Below are 24146 nucleotides of genomic sequence, written 5' to 3'. Positions count from 1 at the left end.
ATTTCATCAGGAGCACTTCATAACAATTCCTGCAAAAATGATCTAAAAAATATTCACTTTCACAAAATATAACAATCATGGAAAACAATTACATACAAAACATTTACAATCTCTGTCATTTGTTCAGTCTACAAAATACTCATTCTTAAACAGAGTACAACTATCTAGCAGCTAGTAATACAGACCTTGTTGAGTGATGCTGTCAAGAATTATTAAAAGGACATTTTAAGCGATGTGGAATCACATAGTTTAATAGACTGGAACTTGAATACGTTTTTGACCATAGTTTTTCTTTTTAATTTTACACGTTGTAAAAATCAACCTAAAATTGAATTAGAAAAAAAGAAAAGAAAAAAAAGATAACACTTTAAACAATGCATCTACATGTATGTTTTACAATCTTATAACAGGTACAGGTATGTACAATCTATTTCAATAAATAAATAAATAATAAATATTGAATGCTGGCTAAATTGCCAACTGCTGTCTCTCAATCTGTAAAACAATTTTGAGAACCCATAAAAAAAATCAGAATCTTACTTTAAAGTGAAACATCAGATTCCTCTTGATTCACATTTTAAGTCAAATTCTTTTCTTCTGGACAAAAATTTGGTTTTTCTGTGTTGGTGACGGTAATCCAACTTGACATGTTCTGAGATTTCCTACTTCAACAGAAATTCACCAATTTAGACCAGTATTTCACCAGTGGGATTCTGTATCATAGCATCTTAAGAAAGAAAAGAGAGTTGTCAGCCCCTAACAGAGGAGACAGTAGAGCAAGGAACTATTGGCCCCTAGGAACTATCGGCCCCTAACAGAGGAGACAGTAGAGCTAGGAACTATCGGCCCCTAACAGAGGAGACAGTAGAACTAGGAACTATCGGCCCCTAACAGAGGAGACAGCAGAGCTAGGAACTATCGGCCCCTAACAGAGGAGACAGCAGAGCTAGGAACTATCGGCCCCTAACAGAGGAGACAGCAGAGCTAGGAACTATCGGCCCCCTAACAGAGGAGACAGTAGAACTAGGAACTATCGGCCCCTAACAGAGGAGACAGCAGAGCTAGGAACTATTGGCCCCTAGGAACTATCGGCCCCTTACAGAGGAGACAGCAGAGCTAGGAACTATCGGCCCCTAACAGAGGAGACAGTAGAACTAGGAACTATCGGCCCCTAACAGAGGAGACAGCAGAGCTAGGAACTATTGGCCCCTAGGAACTATCGGCCCCTTACAGAGGAGACAGCAGAGCTAGGAACTATTGGCCCGAAGGAACTAACGGCCCCTAACAGAGGAGACAGTAAAGCAAGGAACTATCGGCCCCTAACAGAGGAGACAGTAGAGCAAGGAACTATCGGCCCCTAGGAACTATCGGCCCCTAACAGAGGAGACAGTAGAGCAAGGAACTATCAGCCCCTAACAGAGGAGACAGTAGAGCTAGGAACTATCGGCCCCTAACAGAGGAGACAGTAGAACTAGGAACTATCGGCCCCTAACAGAGGAGACAGTAGAACTAGGAACTATCGGCCCCTAGGAACTATCGGCCCCTAACAGAGGAGACAGCAGAGCTAGGAACTATTGGCCCCTAGGAACTATCGGCCCCTTACAGAGGAGACAGCAGAGCTAGGAACTATTGGCCCGAAGGAACTATCGGCCCCTAACAGAGGAGACAGTAAAGCAAGGAACTATCGGCCCCTAACAGAGGAGACAGTAGAGCTAGGAACTATCGGCCCCTTGGAACTATCGGCCCCTAACAGAGGAGACAGTAGAGGTAGGAACTATCGGCCCCTAACAGAGGAGACAGTAGAACTAGGAACTATCGGCCCCTAACAGAGGAGACAGCAGAGCTAGGAACTATCGGCCCCTTACAGAGGAGACAGCAGAGCTAGGAACTATCGGCCCCTTACAGAGGAGACAGCAGAGCTAGGAACTATCGGCCCCTTACAGAGGAGACAGCAGAGCTAGGAACTATCGGCCCCTAGGAACTATCAGCCCCTCTGTGTACATCGAATGTTGTGTAGGATTTGATGTGCTCCTGTAGTAACTGCATGGCGGCCATCTTCTGACTTAAAATGTTGCTGACTCTCTCCACATACTCATCATATGTCTGAAAAAAAATACAATGCTCAATAAAATGGGGATGGTATAATAGTCGTTAATTCAGGGATTATTATACTCATAACCCTTATGATTATGCTGTCGCAAATTTAGTTTTTCTTACCAATATGCAGAAATATAGGTCACTGTGATTAATGACACCAGTAACCTTTAAAAGTAAAGCTTGAATTTCGCTGAACTTCTAAGGTCATACTGTTGTTCATGATGTCATTTATGGACCACTGACCTCATTAACAATCAGGCCTCATATGTAAAATTGTATCTAGTGAACAGCATACATCTTGGTTAAGATAATACATTGTATATATATATACATGTACATCTGGAAGTGATGAGTGCCTCGACTGAATAAGATCAATTTCTTGGTTCTCGGGTCAGTTTTTATAAAGAGATGAGGGAAGGAGCTTTTTCTATATCATTTTATTGGTGAAAAAAAAAAAAACAGGTGAGGACAATCTTCTTTTTTTTTTAATATTTCAAACCAATAATTGTCCCTTTTTATATAAACTGCTTCAAAATATGGGAAACACATTAATGAACCTGTGCTCTAATTTTAATGTTAAACATCATGGATATTACAGGAGAAAGATTTTAAGATATGCTTTTTTCCACACATTCTTTTGATGAATAATTCATTCAACAAAGAAAAATATATGAGATGAGGGGCTTCTTATTACTTCAAATCAGACGAGGGAGGGCCAGAGAGCCAAGTGCAGTAATATTTTTTTGCCCTATCTCTGTACACATAAGAGTTTACCTTACAAGGGAATTAACTAAGAGTTAAATACAAAGTAAAAATTGAAGCTTCTTCCCTTTATTACTTCTAAATCAAAGAGGTTAAACTGATCACTCCCCATACCTTAGTTCCAGCTTTAGCTCCCAACAACAATTTCATCTCTAATTTACAAAGGGATGTCACTACAGCCAGCTGGTCTTCATGTGCAGATATCAGTCTTTGTCTAGGGAAATACAAATACAAATAAAAATAGATATTTCCCTTTGACCTGTGTTGAAAAATTATTTTTTTAATCTATGGATATAGTTACCTTAACAATGTCATCTATACATTATATATATATACATCAAAATGTTCTATCACATTACAATGTACATGTACCGTATACGAATGCTTTATACTTTACTGTAAATCACTTATATTTCGCGAGTACTTAATTTCGCGAACTCACCTAATTTGACTTATTCGCGAATACATAATTTCGCGAATTCCAACCTCAAAATGACTTAAAAATTCGCGAATAACGTTAACAGATCGGAGATATGTGAGAATCATGTGACGGTACAAGAAAAGTCATGTGATTCAATCATGTGATTTCGGTGTCTGGTCATACTGAATTGTATTTACCGTACCTGTATACGCCTCTCGGCTATATACAAGTGGATTAAACAAAAGAAATGTGATGTTCAATGTGCGTTTATATTTGGAGGGTGAAATGAGTTGTTTTCAATATAAATAAAGCTTTCACGCCCGTTCATATGTAGTTAGTCTGGATTATTTCACCGACATGACCACGCTTACAAAGGCGGTGTCAGACATTAAACAAAACCCACGGCTCATTAAGAATGCCTGGGAGATGACGGGACTACAATAGGTTGTGAGTAATTAACGTACATTGTAATTAACGTACGTGTGTATACAGTGATACCGATGAACAGTTCTCGGGACAGTCTATTTCGAATAATATATACTCCAGGCGATTATTTGTTCTGAATGTTTGAATTAAATAAATAATATGTTTGATTTCAACTTTGTTATGGTAAATATCTTTTCGAGAATAAAGCGATGTGAAGTGCTATATATACATGTAACCTTACATAACTTACAACAGCGTGGGTAATAAAGTACGACGTATTCCAGATGACCATCCGGGATCCTCGGGACCGTACCTAATTAACTACATGTAAAACGTCGTCAAGAAGTTAATTAAGTCCGAGTTCAACCACAATATTAGTGTTCAGTGGGGTGTTGTGTGTGTGAAATTTTGGTGTTTTGTGATATAAAATTACACTCTGATCTACATGTAAGTATATAATCTATCATTCTATTATTACTTTAATGGCGATGTCTGTTCACCAACTAAAGATTACGATCAATTCAAAATGGACGCCAATTATTCTTGTCATTTTTATATAAATATTCGCGAGGGATTTGAATTCGCGTTTGACTCTCCTCGCGAATTAACGCGAAAATAAATCCCACGCGAAATATAAGTGATTTACAGTATCCAATGGAAAAAAATGTAACTTAATTGTAATTTAAAGAAATTGTGTTAAAAGAACCTAACATGTTTATCAATTCTAATCCTTATGCTGTAATTTTTTCTTTCAAGTCTATATAGTTTATTACAAAAAATAACCTAGCTATTGCTTTAACATTCACAACGAAATTGGAATATTCTTTCAAATTGTTTACCTTGGATCTGACGGGATGGACTCATCACTTATTGTTCTTTTTCGTCCATTTCCAGCATTGTCTGTAGACATGGCTAAAGCCTTTGGCTGAAGAATGTCCTTACTGACCATTCCCACGGCAACACTCTTGGTCAGACGGTTGGAAGACGTGACGGGCTGAGGATGAATTGGTGAAAATGCTGATCCAGCGGCCAGCTTCTCAGTCTTTAAAGCACTGTTGGTATTAACAGAACATCCTCCAGATGTCCCACTGTTTTCTGAACGACTTTCATGTGAAGAGGAAGAACTAAATGAGACAGTACCATCTTGATGGTATTTTGATGTTAGAATGTTTTCTTTGTTGCTTGGATCAAGTAATGCTGGAATTTTCTTGTTTCCAGGCAAATGGTGGGAATTTTCTTGTAGAAGAGTGGGAATGGTATCACTTTGCGAAGATGGAATATTATTTTGTACAGGAGTTGTGCTATTTTCCCAGCATGTACGAGCGGCTGGAGGACTGTCACTGACTGACACAGCTAACCCACTATCACTTGTCACTGATTTAGTTTCACCTGGTCTTGTTGTAGATGATCCATTTTGTTCTGAATTTTCTGAACTTGGTTTTAAAAACACTGAGCGAAGACGGCTTGCTACATTTTGACGTGATGCGGGATCTGCCTTACGGTTTTCTGGTGTTGTTTGTCGTCTTTGAACAGTCAGGAACTCCGACATGTCACCATCCACACCTTTGAACTCGGTTTCATCCTCATCATGGTAATCTTCGTATGGTTTCTCTGGCATAATGTTGCCAGTAAATTCTTTATATTTACTAAAGAAAGCACCAGGGTGGAGTTTGGAAGAAGATTGAGAGACCGAATTGCTGGATTTTTGCACTGAAGCCCCTATGTGGGTGTCAAAGTTTGCAGGAGTAGCATACCACTCCCCTGTAGAAGGTAACTCAAGTTCGTGATTCATATCATACTGCCTCGTCTCACTCACATTAGCTGGCACAGCTACAGTATATGGAGATAATCTATCTGCGTTTGTCCGATTTTCATTTAAATTTCTATCAGTTTGATGAGATATGGCAAATGGTTCAGTCAATTTAGACCTTCCCCGATATTCCGGAGATTCTGTTATAGACTCTGACACTGCAGGGGGAGGAGTCCGCAGAATTCGGGGACGTGATACCATGGGGTTGTCCTGTACTTTCTCTAAGGTAAAAGGTGGCCGAGTGCTTGAGGGTGAAGCTTTGGGAGGCTCTGGTTTGTGGAACCTGTTATTACCTATTCTTCCCGGAGATCGTTGAGAAAAAGTTGTGAGGTCACTGCTGATAGCAGTGAGTACTGCGGGAATGGCTGGAGTAGTTAAAGTATCCTGTGGGACTTTGAATGGAGCATCGCGGCCTCGACTAAGTCCCAGATTAGGAGAATTATTATCTCCTCCTGAATTCTGTAGATTTGTCTCCCCTGTCGATGGTTTCCGTGGGTAACCCCTAGCACTATTTGGTATTCTTTCTGTTCCTTCAAACAGGAGATCATCCTCAAAACTGTCATTGAACTCAGACGAAGGGCGAGAATGCCGTTGAGGTAGAGTATCGGACACTTGAGGTCCTTTGGTAACGATACCAGACGGCCCTGCACCCATTTGTTGAATATTTTTTGGAGAGGGAACTGATGCATTGTTCTGTCTTGGTGATTCAATATACTTTTTATTCCTTATCACTGGGCTAGCATGATTATTAACACTACCAGAAGTTCTGTGAGACGCTCTATCCTGTTCTATCATAGGAAGGGGATGCCCGGCTGTTGAGAGATGGACTCCCCCCATAACAGCTGAGGCAGATGCTGCTACAGCTGTTCCTCCCATGGGCATTGTCTGACCAGTCTCAGGGCGCTTCCCACCAGTTTTATTTAAATCATTGAGCATTTCTTCATTATTGAAGTCGGTTGTAGGAAAGTCATTGTCTGTGTCTTGTGAGTGTGTGATTGGGATGTTGCTAGCTCTGACCCCTCCTCCCGGTCTATTTGGCACTGTGATATTGTTTGAGTCGGACACTGTATGTTCCGGTGTGTCATCTGTTGATGAATTACTGCCACAACCTGCTTCAGCTCCGAGATTTTTACGAGACATCATCGGTGAAGAAGACTTACTAGGTCCTGTGTGACGGACAACAGACAACCGACTGGCAACAGTACGACTCGGTTTTGTTGACTCAGATTTTGCTATATTTTTTGGAACAACTTTTCTCCTCATTCCATGACCTTTGATTGGGGTTTCATTGGGGTCAAGTGCTATATCTGACATGGTGCGACTACTGTTTTGACGTGATGAGCGGTGTCGCATCGGCGTGGAGGAACATAGGACATTGGAAGGTTGGAAGGCAGATGGTGCCTGTAGAGGGATGTTCATTAGGATATTACTGGCTAGACTTGCTCTAGTCCCTCCAGACGTAGGATCTCGCCGAAGTTCCTTCACCCTGAAACACAAGGTTATGTCATAACATTGTTGATGAGAAATACACTTACATGGACAATGTTGAACCAGTTACTGAGAATATTCTCCAAAATCAATAGGATTGAAGTTGTTGGTTTAACACACATTGCCTCAATACACAATAGTTGTAAATTTAGTTTATTTTGTTTTAATATCATAATAGACTATAATTCTGTAGTTTTTCTACAAAAATGTTTAAAATGTGTGTTTGATTTACCTTTTCTCAAGGACTTGTATATTTAACCTACCTCCATGAACAGCATGACACACACCACTGTTACAGTATAACTGTTAAAACTATAATTCAAGCTATTTTGCATTTTGGACCACGATGACATAACCTTTCTTTTTATCAAAATATGTCTGTATATTTCCTGTCTGAGTTCTCCTCAAAACTCACCTGTCTGATTTAGAGACAGAACTCACCTGTCTGGTATAGAGACAGAACTCACCTGTCTGGTTTAGAGACAGAACTCACCTGTCTGATTTAGAGACAGAACTCACCTGTCTGATTTCTCCTCAAAACTCACCTGTCTGATTTAGAGACAGCACTCACCTGTCTGGTTTAGAGACAGAACTCACCTGTCTGGTATAGAGACAGAACTCACCTGTCTGGTTTAGAGACAGAACTCACCTGTCTGGTATAGAGACAGAACTCACCTGTCTGGTATAGAGACAGAACTCACCTGTCTGATTTAGAGACAGAACTCACCTGTCTGGTTTAGAGACAGAACTCACCTGTCTGGTTTAGAGACAGAACTCACCTGTCTAGTTTAGAGACAGAACTCACCTGTCTGATTTAGAGACAGAACTCACCTGTCTGGTATAGAGACAGAACTCACCTGTCTGGTATAGAGACAGAACTCACCTGTCTGATTTAGAGACAGAACTCACCTGTCTGATTTAGAGACAGAACTCACCTGTCTGGTATAGAGACAGAACTCACCTGTCTGATTTAGAGACAGAACTCACCTGTCTGATTTAGAGACAGAACTCACCTGTCTGGTATAGAGACAGAACTCACCTGTCTGATTTAGAGACAGAACTCACCTGTCTGATTTAGAGACAGAACTCACCTGTCTGGTATAGAGACAGAACTCACCTATCAGGTTTAGAGACAGAACTCACCTGTCTGGTTTAGAGACAGAACTCACCTGTCTGCATATCGGAGTGTGTTGAGAGTGTGTTCACACGACACATTTGTTGGGGAAAAGTTGGCTATCATACAAGTTCGTGAGTTTCCAGTGAAGGAATCCTTTAGGATGTGTGTTAGCTTGCTCTGTCTGAAAGGCGTATGTTTGCTATCTTGGTCTATGGAACGAATACATTCCTTCAGCTGGAAAAAAAATAAATAGAAAATCCATATTAATGAAGTACAGAATAGCAGAATCTTTGTCCCTTTGGGGCGAGACAGGCATTTCTCTTACCCTGGACAGGGATATCCGCAGGTTTACCGGGGTGAGATTTTCTTATCTCTCCTTAGGGAAAAAACAAGCTACACATGCTCTTTTCACGTTCTCAACAATTGTATTTAGTCACATCAACAATACCATGACATCATGGCAACAGTACAATGACGTCACATCGACAATTCGATCACGTCACGTCACCATTTCCTTGCATTGATGTAACATCAATATTAGTTACATAAGAAGGTAAACAGGGTAAGAGAAAAATAATCATTCACCCTCATGGAAGTGAGACAGGGAAATCTGAACCCTCGGGGTAAGATAATTAAGCTGCCAAACACTCGAAAAGCCTCGTGTTTGGCAACTTAAGAATCTTCCCCTCGGGTTGAGATTCCCCTGTCTCACCCCCATGGGGGTGAAAGATTCTATTAATCCCAATCTAAAGAGAGAGATTCCTCAATTGATAAACATGATGATTACAAAGTGTTTAGCAACTTTAGAATCTGGTGATCTCCTTGTATTGTGAAAGATCACATCATCCTGCCCCCATCCGTCCCAAACATCATCCCGCCCCCCCCCATCCGTCCCAAACATCCCCGCGCCCCCATCCGTCCCAAACATCCCCACGTCCATCCGTCCCAAACACCCCCGCGCCCATTCGTCCCAAACACCCCCGCGCCCATCCGTCCCAAACATCCCCGCGCCCATCCGTCCCAAACATCCCCGCGCCCATCCGTCCCAAACATCCCAGTGCCCATCCGTCCCAAACAGTTAGATAAGCGGATTTAAATCCAAGGGATATGTTGACAAATACAAGGCTTGTTGAGCGTTTGACAGCTGAAGAACCTTATTCCAAGTGTTACTGGTATTCCTTTGTTTTACAATAAATGGAACTGAATGATTAGTTTTAATTATTTTACCCTGTTCCTCTAGATATACACGAATGTTGACATTATCTCCATGATTAAAATTACTCTGAATAAGGAACCTCTCTGTCTCGACCCTAGAGAGAGACAGGAAGTCTCCTATTGGTAAAACAGAGATACACTATTCCTGATTAAAAGTAAAATGCATCTATGACAAAAACACTTGCCTCAGACAATTTAATTGCACAACTATCCACTCTACATTTATAGGAAGGGGAAGACAAAAGAGCAGAAATCTCCAGGTTTTGTCAACTTTAAAGGTTTAATTGAGTTTCAAAACCTTTGTTAATTAGGAGTTACCATGTGAAAATAAAATAATTAAAAGGAAGGACAAATGATGACCAACAGTCAACTGACTATATGCTATACTGCACTCACCCAAACATTGTCATACCAGAGACTACATATTTCTGTTAGTTTTTTATTTATGGCACCAAAAAACTGTGGTTTCCCATACCGAAATAAAGCACACTAAAGTATACTTTTATGCTACTTTAAGTATACACTTTTTCCTACTTTTTTGAAAAAGTACCAAAAAAGTATACTTTTTTTGTACTTTTCTGGACTTAGAAATTTTTCAGAGTACTTTTTCTGTACTAAATTTGGACTCTGAAATTTCTCAGAGTACTTTTTTTGTACTTTTCTGGACTTAGAAACTTTTCAGGGTACTTTTTCTGTACTTTATTTGGACTCTGAAATTTTTCAGAGTACTTTTTTTGTACTTATTCTGGACTTAGAAATTTTTCAGGGTACTTTTTCTGTACTTTATTTGGACTCTGAAATTTTTCAGAGTACTTTTTTTGTGCTAAAATCTGACTTAGAATTTTTTTGAAAGATTGTGAAAATATGGATGTACTTTTTTCCTACTTTTTTGGGACTTAGAATTTTTCAGCTAATGCCATTGTGCTTTTTTTGTACTTATTATGGACTTAGAATATTTTCAGACATTGCGAGGGGTTATAGCATATTAATATTTTCAAAATTAAATCGGACTTTTTCAGTCGACTACAAATCTAAGACTAAAAAAATAATACCCAGGATTAACCACAACAAATATCTATCAAATAAGATACAGAAAATTATCATTTGGTAATATTAAATGTTTTTGATCTCGTTTTTTGTTTTTTGTTTTTTTTTGTCTTTTTTATGTTCTAAAAAATACTTTTCATACTTTGATCAGTACCACAGAAATTTATCTAAAAATAATTAAAATTCAACAATTATTATCATAAGTATTTCACTTCAATGTACTTTGTTAGTAAGGTTCACACATTTTAACGGTGATTTCTTTGTCACTTTTCGTTTGTATTTCCATATGCATCTCAGAAGTAATAAACTTCACATTGATGAATGTTACTATACGTTCATGTGACGAACGTCAAAACTTAGCTCTATAAAAATTTTGTTCCAGATCGTTCTTTGAAGTTACAGTATTTTGGCTTTAATTATAAACTCTTTAACGGAGTTTAAAACATTTCGTTTATCCAAACGTTAACCTCTACCAGATCGGGGATCACTCTACGAACACACATGTGCCCGTGCCTGTAATACGCTTTTAATTCATTCAAATGAAATTAAAATCACCTGCTCTTTGTCTGCATATCATATACTTGCTGGATATACGTGGTTTTAAGATTACATCTGATAATTGCACCCGAAATCACGTCGTGTTCTGTCAAAATATTCACCGATATACTCATATAAACATGTGTAATACTGATATAGTCACTCGGACGCTTCTTTGTAAAACGTATATTGAAGTCAAGCGCTGTGATGATCTCGATCTCGATATGGCTTGACTGACAACAAACAGGCATGATCAAGGAACAATATTCCGGTATTTAAATCAGAATTACATCGCATTCATTGAAATGGTGAAAGTGGACACAAAAAGAAAACTTTAATTTGTCTGATATTTATTTAGCAAGATCGTACGATAATTCGGACAACGACACAATGTAGCTGTACTCTAATCTGTTGTAGAATGATCTCGTAGGAGTGTTGTGTGTACAAATAAAATACTCTATTGTATACAAAAATCAAGATCAATACCAAGATCTATCATAAGTATTTTAATTGATATAGTAGACGGCTTGAATAACTGCAACTCCAAGATCGATCAAAAATATTTCAACTGTTTTAAACTAAATCTTGAAACCTGTGTGTTAAGCTAACAAAGCGATCAGGATATATGCTTAACGTCGTACCGAAAGTTAATTTCACCCGTGGTGTTAATTAATATAAGCGACAGTCGACTGTAATGGCAAATCATACCTAGCTTTATTGTTTATTGGAGTTACCTGTGTACCTCCCGTCTCACCTGTACACATATTGCCCCTCTTAGACGAAGTCTTATGCCTGCGGCGTTAATTATAACAATTTATATTGTCAAGCTTGACTGCCTTTCACTACGATCAGATCACAGGTGCCTACCCTCATTTAAACAAAACATCCGGATTACATAACAGGTACTGACGAGGCTTATACCTGTGTCAGATTATCATCGGTCGGTTCACCTATGACCTCGGGGCCGTGATCTCGTTTGTTTACTTCGGTTTACGGAATCTACCGAGATTTGACGAGTTCGCTTCGTGCGATCATTTTGTGCAATGTGCAAGCTTTAAATGCTGAAGTAGTAATACCAAAAGTATGAAACAATAGAGGTTAAGGAAGTAGAATATAAAAAAACAAGTAATAAAAGAATGAAATCGATACAGTAGATCTCCGACAAAACTTTTTTTTTATCCCATGATGCAACAAATAGCGAGATTTTAGCGGGAAGTCTGATAGCCATGTTTGAATTTCACCGGATGTTTATCTACGGAAGAAACATAAACAAACACGATTTTGATATAGAATAGCCTAAAAACGAAATTCATTTTCTTGCCTAACTGAAGAAGATCGACTATCTGTCAGTAAGTGGCCAAAGAATATCAGCTTTCTTGTTGTTTTTGGCGACAAATGCTCATTTTCACCCGAAAATATCACAGATATCGCGACCAGGTAAGTTTACAATTTTATTATTTAAATCTATTTCGTCTTCTGCACGTTCCTACATCGTTTCACATTATATAGGTGAATAGGGGCCTACACATGTTAATATTAATACTTGATTACTTCGTGTTTCAGGGTTTTCATAATGAATTCATCACCGATTACAGTTTACACGGCCCGAGTTTAATTAACAAAGAACTGCTAGATCCGGGGATCCACGTGTGTTTCAATCGTAAGTATTCAATTTACAGATTTATGCTACCATACGCCTGGGATTTTATAAGCATCCTGATTGATAGCACCCAAATATTGAGAACAAGAAGAATTTTATTTCTTTATTGACGAACTTCGATGTAGTTATACTGCATTTTTATTTCTGTCACGTAACGGTAAATTCGTAATATCTTTACTACATATTTCATGCATTTTGACAAATTTCCAATTAATTTTTATGACTTCGTTTTTCAATGGAATTTATTGAAATTTCACTTACATGTAAAGAATTATTTGCTTATTCATCTGATAATATTTACAGAATTTTTTGTAGTTGATTTCAAGAGATATTGCATTAAATTTCAAAAAAAATAGCAATGACATTTTTAAGTTAGAATATAAGAACGAAAGTAATGTCACATTTCGGGCAACATGTGTATATCTATTTTAGGGAATATATGTAAAAATATCGGTAAATGAGCTAATAATTGTCTACTATAGTATATGGAATTTGAAGAAAATACATTCAAAAACGAAGTCAATAAAATCCATTGAAAATTTGTTGTATGTCATGATCATGATCAATTCACAAAAAAATGATCTCAAGAAAATGATTGAATAAAAAAGATCTGTGTTTTGGAGTATTTTGATAGTTAGTTGCATAATTTAAGATGAAACAAACTGTCAGAGAATTCTGGAGTAGCTTGATTTTTATTAAAGTACTTATCCTTATAATTAAAAGTTTTATGTTGTAGCTTTAAACTTAACTTGTATACCTGTGGCTAGCTTTTCTTGATAAAAAGACTTCCAAGCAGACATGCATGTAATAAATGACAGTAAAGTGATCAGGTGCATATATAAGGAAAATTATCTACATTTTTATATTAAACAAATCTTCACAATTATTCTAAGTTTTGATATAAAAAATATTTTAAAATTTTTTCTTTCTTCCAACAGATTATGCAGTACATTCTGAAGTGACGGAAAGCTTAAAGATATTGCATTGTGGTCCGAATTGAGGGCAATGATTCGCATAAAGCAAAAAAGGAATGAAGAGAATCAGACATTTTATTTTTCGAATTCACACTTACTTGGATTTGACCAGTTAAGCAAGCAACATTATGCATATACCATACTTCATTGTATTCAGTATGCATTTATGCATTGTTTTTTATTTACATTTTTTTGTTGTGTTTACTCAAGAGGAATTATGATTCGACAATTTTTACAAATGTTGTTGCCCTTTTTATTTAGAATAGTATATTTTTTTTGTCTGGATCTCCTACATACACATGATATAAAATTGTGTTTTCCTGCTTGAAAAAAATATTAGAATAATTTATCAAAAGTTATTGCCCTTATACATAGATGTCCATCTGTAAATCCTTAACCTCACCCTTAAACAAATTTCGAGCTTATTAGATCAAGACTTTGCTATGGCATGAAATTATACTCAGTGGAATTGTGATTGGATAACTAATCTTGTATTTCAATGTTTGTTTTCACTTGATACAATTGTGCATTTCTCTTAGGAATGGGACTGATGTATGTATTGTTTAAGCATGCAGTATTCTCATTTAAGCTTATCTGCTATATTTTCAGAACTAATTTCCTACACCATTAAATTAAGTCCCTTTTTTTGGTAATTTTTTCCTACTTTTTTTATATTTTTTCAGTACAAATTTCCTACTTTTTTAGTACTATTTTCCTACTTTTCTAGTACTTTTTTCCTACTTTTCCACTACTTTTTCAGTACTAATTTCCTACCTTATTGGTACTTTTTTCCTACTTTTTCAGTCCTAATTTCCTTCTTTTCAATACCATTTTCCTACTTTTTTGATACTTTTTCAGTACAAATTTCCTACTTTTTTAGTACTATTTTCCTACTTTTCTAGTACTTTTTTCCTACTTTTTCAGTACTAATTTCCTACCTTATTGGTACTTTTTTCCTACTTTTTCAGTACTAATTTCCTGCTTTTTCTGTACCATTTTCATACTTTTTTTGTACTTTTGTACTTTTTTTGTACTTTATGGACTTACTGTAAAAGTACTAAAAAAGTATAAAAGCACAAAAAAAGTACACCATCAATTTGTCCCTGTGCACTTTATACTATTATTGTACTTTTAATGTACTTTTTCTGTACTATATTTGTGCTTTTTCTGTACTTAATGAAAACAATAAAATGTACTAAAGGTATACTTTTGTTAGACTTTTTTTGTACTTTAGTACTTTTTTTGACTCAATTTGGAACCGTGTTGGAATATCGGTTCCAAATTGAGTCAAAAAAAGCATACTTTTTCTATGCTTTTTTAGTACTTTTTTCCCATACTTTTTTTGTACTTTATTTCGGTGTGGGTTTCTTTAATTTTAACCTTGAGTAATTTACACACTATCATATAAAACTAAATAATCTAGTCCCTTACTACAGAGGGTGGAAATACATTCAATAATAATATAGATATTTGTGCCAGTCACTAGTTCTTGAAATTAAAACAAATTTATTGGTTCAATTAAAAGGGGGGTGATAATGCCACATCTCAGTGAGTTTTCATTGAACTTTGGCCTTTAGCAATGTCAGAAATCTAATCGTCAAAACATACTGAATCAAATAGATATATGTGACTATGTCCCTTCAAACCTAAAAACACTCATGTTAGTAGTCTGAAACAATTTCCAGGGAAACCCTATCTGGATTAGTAGTGGTCAGCATTGGTTGACCAGATCAGACGTAATGGTCAGCATTGGTTGACCAGATCAGTTGTAGTGATCAACATTGGTTGACCAGATCAGTTGTAGTGGTCAGCATTGGTTGACCAGATCAGTTGTAGTGGTCAACCAATGTTGACCAGATCAGTTGTAGTGGTCAGCATTGGTTGACCAGATCATACAGAGTGGTCAACATTGGTTGACCAGATCAGTTGTAGTGATCAACATTGGTTGACCAGATCAGACATAATGGTCAGCATTGGTTGACAAGATCATACAGTGGTCAACATTGGTTGACCAGATCAGTCGTAGTGGTCAACATTGGTTGACCAGATCAGTTGTAGTGATCAACATTGGTTGACCAGATCAGACATAATGGTCAGCATTGGTTGACCAGATCATACAGTGGTCAACATTGGTTGACCAGATCAGACATAGTGGTCAGCATTGGTTGACCAGATCAGTTGTAGTGATCAACATTGGTTGACCAGATCAGACATAATGGTCAGCATTGGTTGACCAGATCATACAGTGGTCAACATTGGTTGGCCAGATCAGTCGTAGTGGTCAACATTGGTTGACCAGATCAGTTGTAGTGGTCAGTCTGAACTTACAGCGAGGAGACTCTGGTTAATCTCTGCTCCTTCCATTCGTGTCTGTCTGTCTGTGTCTGTCATGTCAGAGGCTCTCTCACTCCCTGCCAGGTCTATGAAAGACATCCTGAAGACAAACAAATTATAAAACTTTAAATAATTTTACTTCAAAACTTCACTTATCAATAGAGAAAATTACAATGTATTTACCAAAGTTAAATGATGCAGAAATGAAGATATCCATCTTTTAAAAGAGTAAGATTTTTGTTTTTAAAATCTGACATTTGACAGGCAAATAGATTCTTTTCTGTTTTGATTTTCAGAGGGAAAATTACATGAGAATCACCTTGAAGCTCTTAATACAGATTAGTAAAATCTACAGTTATATAATTTCAATGTGATATGGTCACAATTCAATGTTTACAATATGCCAACATGGCCGTTTATCAGACCTTAGCTGTTTTGAAGACTCTAAAACCTAGACCAATAAAGCCTAACCTTCCCACTCGTTTATCCTGATTGTTTCTAATCTCCAGCTGCAGGACTGCGTGAGACCGAGAGGAGTCCGGGTTAACCCCAGTCACACCCTTACTGCGTACAGAGTTACCATACTCCAATACCTTAACACAAACAAATAGTCTCTAAGACATATACAATACCACAACATAATACCACAATATTATATAGCATGATACCACAACATAATACCATAACATAATACCACAACATGATATCACAACATGATACCACAATATTATATAGCATGATACCACAATATTATATAGCATGATACCACAACATGATACCACAATATTATATAGCATGATACCACAATATTATATAGCATGATACCACAACATGATACCACAATATTATATAGCATGATACCATAACATTATACCACAATATTATATAGCATGATACCACAATATCATATAGCATGATTCCATAACATGATACCACAATATTATAGAGCATGATACCACAATATGATATAGCATGATACCACAACATGATACCACAACATAATACCACAATATAATATAGCATGATACCACCACAATATTATATAGCATGATACCACAACATGATACCACAATATTATATAGCATGATACCACAACATGATACCACAATATTATAGAGCATGATACCACAACATGATACCACAATATTATATAGCATGATACCACAACATAATACCACAATATTATATAGCATGATACCACAACATGATACCACAATATTATAGAGCATGATACCACAACATGATACCACAATATTACATAGCATGATAACACAACATGATACCACAATATTATATAGCATGATACCACAATATTATAGAGCATGATGCCACAACATAATACCACAATATTATATAGCATGATACCACAACATGATACCACAATATTATATAGCATGATACCACCACAATATTATAGAGCATGATGCCACAACATGATACCACAATATTATATAGCATGATACCACCACAATATTATAGAGCATGATGCCACAACATAATACCACAATATTATATAGCATGATACCACCACAATATTATATAGCATGATACCACAACATGATACCACAACATAATACCACAATATAATATAGCATGATACCACCACAATATTATATAGCATGATACCACAACATGATACCACAATATTATATAGCATGATACCACAACATGATACCACAATATTATAGAGCATGATACCACAATATTATAGAGCATGATACCACAACATGATACCACAACATGATACCACAACATGATACCACAATATGATATAGCATGATACATGTACCACAACATGATACCACAATATTATATAGCACAATACCACAATATAATATAGCATAATACCACAACATGATACCACAATATTATATAGCATGATACCACAATATACTATAGCATGATACCACAACATAATACCACAATATAATATAGCATGATACCACAACATTATACCACAACATGATACCACAATATTATAGAGCATGATACCACAATATAATATAGCATGATACCACAATATTATATAGCATGATACCACAACATGATACCACAATATAATATAGCATGATACCACAACATGATACCACAATATAATATAGCATGATACCACAATATTATAGAGCATGATACCACAATATAATACCACAATATTATATAGCATGATAACACAACATGATACCACAATATAATATAGCATGATACCACAACATGATACCACAATATAATATAGCATGATACCACAACATAATACCACAATATAATATAGCATGATACCACCACAATATAATATAGCATGATACCACAACATAATACCACAATATAATATAGCATGATACCACCACAATATAATATAGCATGATACCACAATATAATATAGCACGATACCACAACATAATACCACAATATAATATAGCATGATACCACAATATAATATAGCATGATACCACAACATGATACCACAACATGATACCACAACATGATACAGTGTATAGCATCATACCATACCATAATACCATAATATAATATAATAATACCGTAACATAATATAGCATGATACCATAACATAATACCACAACATGATATAGTAATACCATAACATAATATAGCATGATACCACAATATAATATAGCATATGATACCACCACAATATAATATAGCATGATACCACAACATGATACCACAATATAATATAGCACGATACCACAACATACAATGTAATACCACAATATAATATAGCATGATACCACAATATAATATAGCATGATACCACAACATGATACAGTGTATAGCATCATACCATAACATAATACCACAATATAATATAGTAATACCATAACATAATATAGCATGATACCATAACATAATACTACAACATGATATAGTTATACCATAACATAATATAGCATGATACCACAATATAATATAGCATGATATCACCACAATATAATATAGCATGATACCACAACATGATACCACAATATAATATAGCATGATACCATAACATGATACCACAATATGATATAGCATGATACCATAACATAATACCACAACATAATACCACAATATAATATAGCATGATACCACAACAAGATACCACAATATGATATAGCATGATACCATAACATAATACCACAATATAATACCATAACATAATACCACAATATAATACCGGTATATGCCAACTAATTTATATAAAACAGCTACATCCAACAGTATCACATCCATTGTTCTAGGACATGTCAGTGGTACTAAGGGCCAAGAGTGTGAAAATCATCATCAAAATAAGGGGATGTACAAAATGTATCTTACCCTGTAATAAATTCAGTAAATTTTGATGAATTGTCTCTAAGATGACAGCAAGTCTATAGTGTTACTTTTTGTGTAAATCCCATGAATGGTGTATATTGAGACATACCTGCATAATAGCAGCCACATTTTGGACCTGTGTCTCCGTTAGACCAGCTATACATACATGGTGGGAACCATCCTCTCGTGCATGTAGTCTGTAAAGATAGAATAGTGACATCTTTGCCAATTATTTCTGAAACTAAAAACATCTATGAATGATCATGCTTTAGAAAACTCATTCCTTACTACTGTAGCATTTAAATGTTTATTGTAAGGATCAAAAGTGAAGAAAGATGGCCAATTTGAATCATATCATATCATATCAATGAGGGAACATACTACACTAGAAGGAAGGACTATAGATAATTTCATCCTAGATTAGATAGAATTATACTTTCTTTTTACCACAGTACAGTAGTCCCATGGCTGAGGCTATGAATTATATAATCTTTTTACCACATTACAGTAGTCCCGTGGCTGAGGCTATGAATTATATATTTTTACCACAGTACAGTAGTCCCGTGGCTGAGGCTATGAATTATATTTTTTGTTTTTACCACAGTACAGTAGTCCCGTGGCTGAGACTATGAATTACATTGTTTGTTTTTACCACAGTACAGTAGTCCCGTGGCTGAGACTATGAATTATATTTTTTGTTTTTACCACAGTACAGTAGTCCCGTGACTGAGGCTATGAATTATATTTTTTTTTACCACAGTACAATAGTCCCGTGGCTGAGGCTATGAATTATATTTTTTTTACCACAGTACAGTAGTCCCGTGGCTGAGACTATGAATTATATTTTTTTACCACAGTACAGTAGTCGCGTGGCTGAGGCTATGAATTATATTTTTTGTTTTTACCACAGTACAGTAGTCCCGTGGCTGAGACTATGAATTACATTGTTTGTTTTTACCACAGTACAGTAGTCCCGTGGCTGAGACTATGAATTATATTTTTTGTTTTTACCACAGTACAGTAGTCCAGTGGCTGAGACTATGAATTATATTTTTTGTTTTTACCACAGTACAGTAGTCCCGTGGCTGAGGCTATGAATTATATTTTTTGTTTTTACCACAGTACAGTAGTCCAGTTGCTGAGACTATGAATTATATAAGTTTTTTACCACAGTACAGTAGTACCGTGGCTGAGGCTATGAATTATATTTTTTCCTCATTTCTCTGTTTATCCTTTTCACCTGACTTACCTGTTACGTTTGTTGAGTAAATCGAACAGCTGTCCACAATAAATTTCAAAGAAGCTGACCCAAACTTTAAGATCCGAGCCATACTGTTTGGACTCAATGATGGAAAATATGTCATGAGTTGCTAGGAGATATAGTCCCGGGACGTCACGCGACCCTATCATGGTGTGTGTCTTTCCTGCTCCTGTCTGCCCATAGGCAAAACATGTTGCACTTCCCCTGTAAGATAGAGTACACCATATGACATTCAAACAGCAAACACAATTTCAAAATTATTAGTAAGACTGATTTTATTCACTATTATCAGGACATCTGTTTATAAGACCACCAGTTTTTTTTCTGATTAAAAAATGATGCAGCATCAATAGCAAACTAAGGAAATTGAATGTCTGTTGTTACATACATCGGACATTAGAAATATGTAGTTATGACATTAGTTTGTCAAATGTATGTAAACTAATGAAGTAATTTTTCTACACTTGAAACTTTTACACGTACATGTGCAATCTCCCCCACGAAAATTTCAAGGCAATTATATATGTATATGTTATGAAATGTGGCACTGCCTCTATATAGCTAATATAGCATTGCAAAACCTAACCAAATCTGTATGAACGGTGGATACATTACCCTGTAAATATGTTTCCAACGAGGGGTCTGGCAGCCCTCACATAAACATCCTCATTAGAGCATTTCTCATCAAACACTTCATCAAATATGAATTCATGCTGAAAGACAATAATAAATAAACATATAAATTTTTATGTGCAAAATATGATTTGGTAGTTTGTTTCAATCTAAGAAAATCTTAACATATTCATCCATTATCCATTCGGGTACACCGTACATGTATTATACGTACATACATTATATCAACTATTTACAGGTTATGAGGTAGGATGATACTCAGGGCATCCAGTCGACCCTTGATTTTTAGCAATATCAGAAGTCAAATCACAATTTCTCAGGAATCTGAAGGTCAAAACATAGGTTAAATAGATATGTTCCTTCAATCCCAAGAGACAAATATGATTTATGGGAGTCAAAAACACACTCTCAAGGGTCTACTGGATGTCCTGCATTACTCCAAGTCTGAGTCTGCCTGATTGCAGATCTGCGCTGTCAAGTTTCTCATCTTGTTGAGCCTTTAATATTGTTGGAGTATTATAAAGCTAGAATTTGAAATACATCTATAAAAATCAAGTTCAATTGATTCTAATATTATTTTTCATAATGACCTCACCATTTATTTGCAAGTAACTGATAAAATTTCACTGTAGCATTAGAATTTCAGATATTCACTTGTTGGCAGAGATTCAATAACTAATTATAAAAGAATATTTTTTCACATGAAAAGTGAAGATCCTTTATATATTCCTGAATCACACCTTTAAGATGGTCGACTTACTTCGAGTGTGTATGCAGTGAGATCCACAGCTTGCTTTGGTTCATTAACAGTCAATGTTGTGGTACTTTCTGCTTTACACACATCCTCTTCCTTGTTTTTAATTTCCCGTTTGTTCATTGGTCTTTTCCTTACACACACTCGTATCCTCTCATCTCCGAGCAGACCTCCTTCGGCACCCCGTGCCCTAGATTTACTAACAGACTGAGCAATACTCCCAGCTTTAGGGACCCCATAATTGTAGCCACTTTGTCGAACACGGCTCACAGCTGTTTTCCGGACTCGAGGCGGTGGTGGTGAAACTGATGCAGCATTCAGATGCTTCTTTGCTGGCTCATAATCTGAATGTGCTGATTCTTCTGAGCTTGATTCATCTGAACTTGACACCAAGTCAAATATTTCTGCCCTTGAGAGAAACTGATTACTAGAATGAGCTTGAGCTGTGGGAAGGTTTTCTCGGACTCTTACGTTATTAGTTGCAGACAATGCATATCCTGACATCTGTGACTGTGTAGTGTACGCTGGACTTCTATTTCGTTTTCGTGCTGACGACGGTCTGGCCCCTACATTTGTTCTAGGTGGAGTTACATTAGGAGAGTCAGATTGGTGCACAGATTTTATTATATTTATCAGCTCAACAAGTCTTCTTTTATCCTCTGTGGATGTTACACCAATAGCTTCACAGTCTTCCAGGGTAAGTTTTGCCAGCGATTCGGATTTTGTGATCCCATTCACTCGAAGGGTTGGATAGTATTTCTCAAGACGTGCTTCACGAAGACATTCAAATAAAGTTCCCATTGTCTGGCAGGATAATTCACAGCTGTCTTTGAGTTTTATCTTAAAATGTAGACAAGAAGGAAATTCATATAAAACACTCATTTATGATAGAATTATTTGGTGCCAAAAGTCCAAAACTCATAAACTAAAATCAGTGACACAACACATGTATCTTGACCAACATTACATCTATATATCTTTTCGCTTTTGGGAAAATTCTAAATTTAATTTCTATAAATAACCCTTTTTTTAAATAACAATGTTTACTAAACTGTGATGTAAATCAATCTTTTAAGTTTAGAAAGCGTTCCAAAGAGATGTATATGTATTAAGATTTACATTTTATTGTTATGCTAACTTTATGCTTTAAACCTCATTAAGTCTTCTGTTGAACTGTATGATAATCGGTTCTTGAGAGCAGTAATAACATTGGAAATAACAAACTATGTACATCTTTTAGCTTCATGCATGTACAATGTATCAGAAAACTTCTTTATGATCTCAGTAATCCAGTATGACATAATTCCAGGCATTAAAACTTAATATGAATCATAATTTTGAAATGAAACAGAGAAATGAACTTACCCTTTTAAGAAAATGGGAGTTACATATCAAGTGAATGAGTCAAATATCTTGGCACGAAGTCCATCTTGATAATCTGAATGGAAGCAGTTTGCACAATGCGTTCGAGACTTCCTGTCGCGTTTCGAGAGGTTGCCTGTCCCAACATGTCACTGAAGTTATTAAATCATTGGTCAACAATTTAAAGATCACTCGTCAAAAAGCGTTCATTCGAACAAGGATATATCCGTTATTTACAGCAAACATATTTTTGTCGTTTCCGTCAACACACCTGAAGATGCTTTCTGAAAATATCACTTTTCTGATGGTTTTTTCGCGGCCTTAGCAACTAGATTTTCTAAATTTGCATCTCTTCATTTATATTCACCTCAGTAATGCATAAGAAAAATGCAGGTCATTATCATGCCACTTTCTTGTGGAATATCCACCTTTCATGGAAGCCTCTATAAATATATGACTGAAAGTTTTTCATGACAGCTGTTTCATGAATATTTTATACTTCGGTGCTTTTGCACCGTTGTTTTCATAAGGCCGCCATTTTTGGACGCTACAGGTCGGCAAGGTAGTTTCTAATTTGGAGATCCCAGATAAAATATTCCGGATTTCCTAAAATATTACCAAATCATCATAGATAATACAAACAAAATGACTTTAAAATTGATATTTCTTGAATAAATCGACAAATTAACCAGGCAAACACTACAATTTCATGACAATAGAGGGTAAAATCCAGTAACACCTTTAGAAATTATCCGCAATCTCCTTATTTCTTTTCTATCACTAGTACACCCCTATTATTTCCGGTATTGCTCTTTGTCATTTCGTCCGCGGCTTTAAAAAAAAAAAAATGATTGTGAAAATAAACGCGCTAAACACAAAATAATGAAAATAGCACAGGGACTCAGTTTTGCTGCAATATCACATGTCTTAGTAAAAGCG

General features: G+C 36.2%; 1 protein-coding gene across 1 annotated transcript; it reads right to left on the bottom strand.

The window, feature by feature from the left end:
- Positions 1-790: 790 nt before the first annotated feature.
- Positions 791-23734, bottom strand: LOC117334470. The gene is made up of 11 exons (XM_033894113.1): positions 23211-23734; positions 21852-22685; positions 21074-21171; positions 20447-20662; positions 19307-19394; positions 16360-16481; positions 15883-15988; positions 8174-8355; positions 4546-7002; positions 2974-3073; positions 791-2103 (listed from the first exon to the last, which is right to left on the bottom strand). Exons 2-11 carry the CDS (start codon positions 22644-22646, stop codon positions 1975-1977), a joined length of 4293 nt encoding a protein of 1430 aa, XP_033750004.1. The 5' UTR covers positions 22647-22685; positions 23211-23734; the 3' UTR covers positions 791-1974.
- Positions 23735-24146: the final 412 nt, after the last annotated feature.

The sequence above is a fragment of the Pecten maximus genome, chromosome 9, assembly GCF_902652985.1.
Source record: "Pecten maximus chromosome 9, xPecMax1.1, whole genome shotgun sequence".
NCBI classification, from domain to species: Eukaryota; Metazoa; Mollusca; class Bivalvia; order Pectinida; family Pectinidae; genus Pecten; species Pecten maximus.
This window is presented reverse-complemented; position numbering and strand designations above follow the sequence as displayed.

What these genes read in the sequence shown, in the direction of transcription:
- LOC117334470 (XM_033894113.1), bottom strand. Translation starts at nt 22,646, where the DNA reads ATGGGAACTTTATTTGAATGTCTTCGTGAAGCACGTCTTGAGAAATAC. An exon ending in ATGTGGCTGCTATTATGCAG is followed by an intron (nt 16,482 to 19,306) that starts GTATGTCTCAAT and finishes GTTTGTGTTAAG; the next exon opens with GTATTGGAGTATGGTAACTC. An exon ending in TCCATCCCGTCAGATCCAAG is followed by an intron (nt 3,074 to 4,545) that starts GTAAACAATTTG and finishes GTATTTCCCTAG; the next exon opens with ACAAAGACTGATATCTGCAC.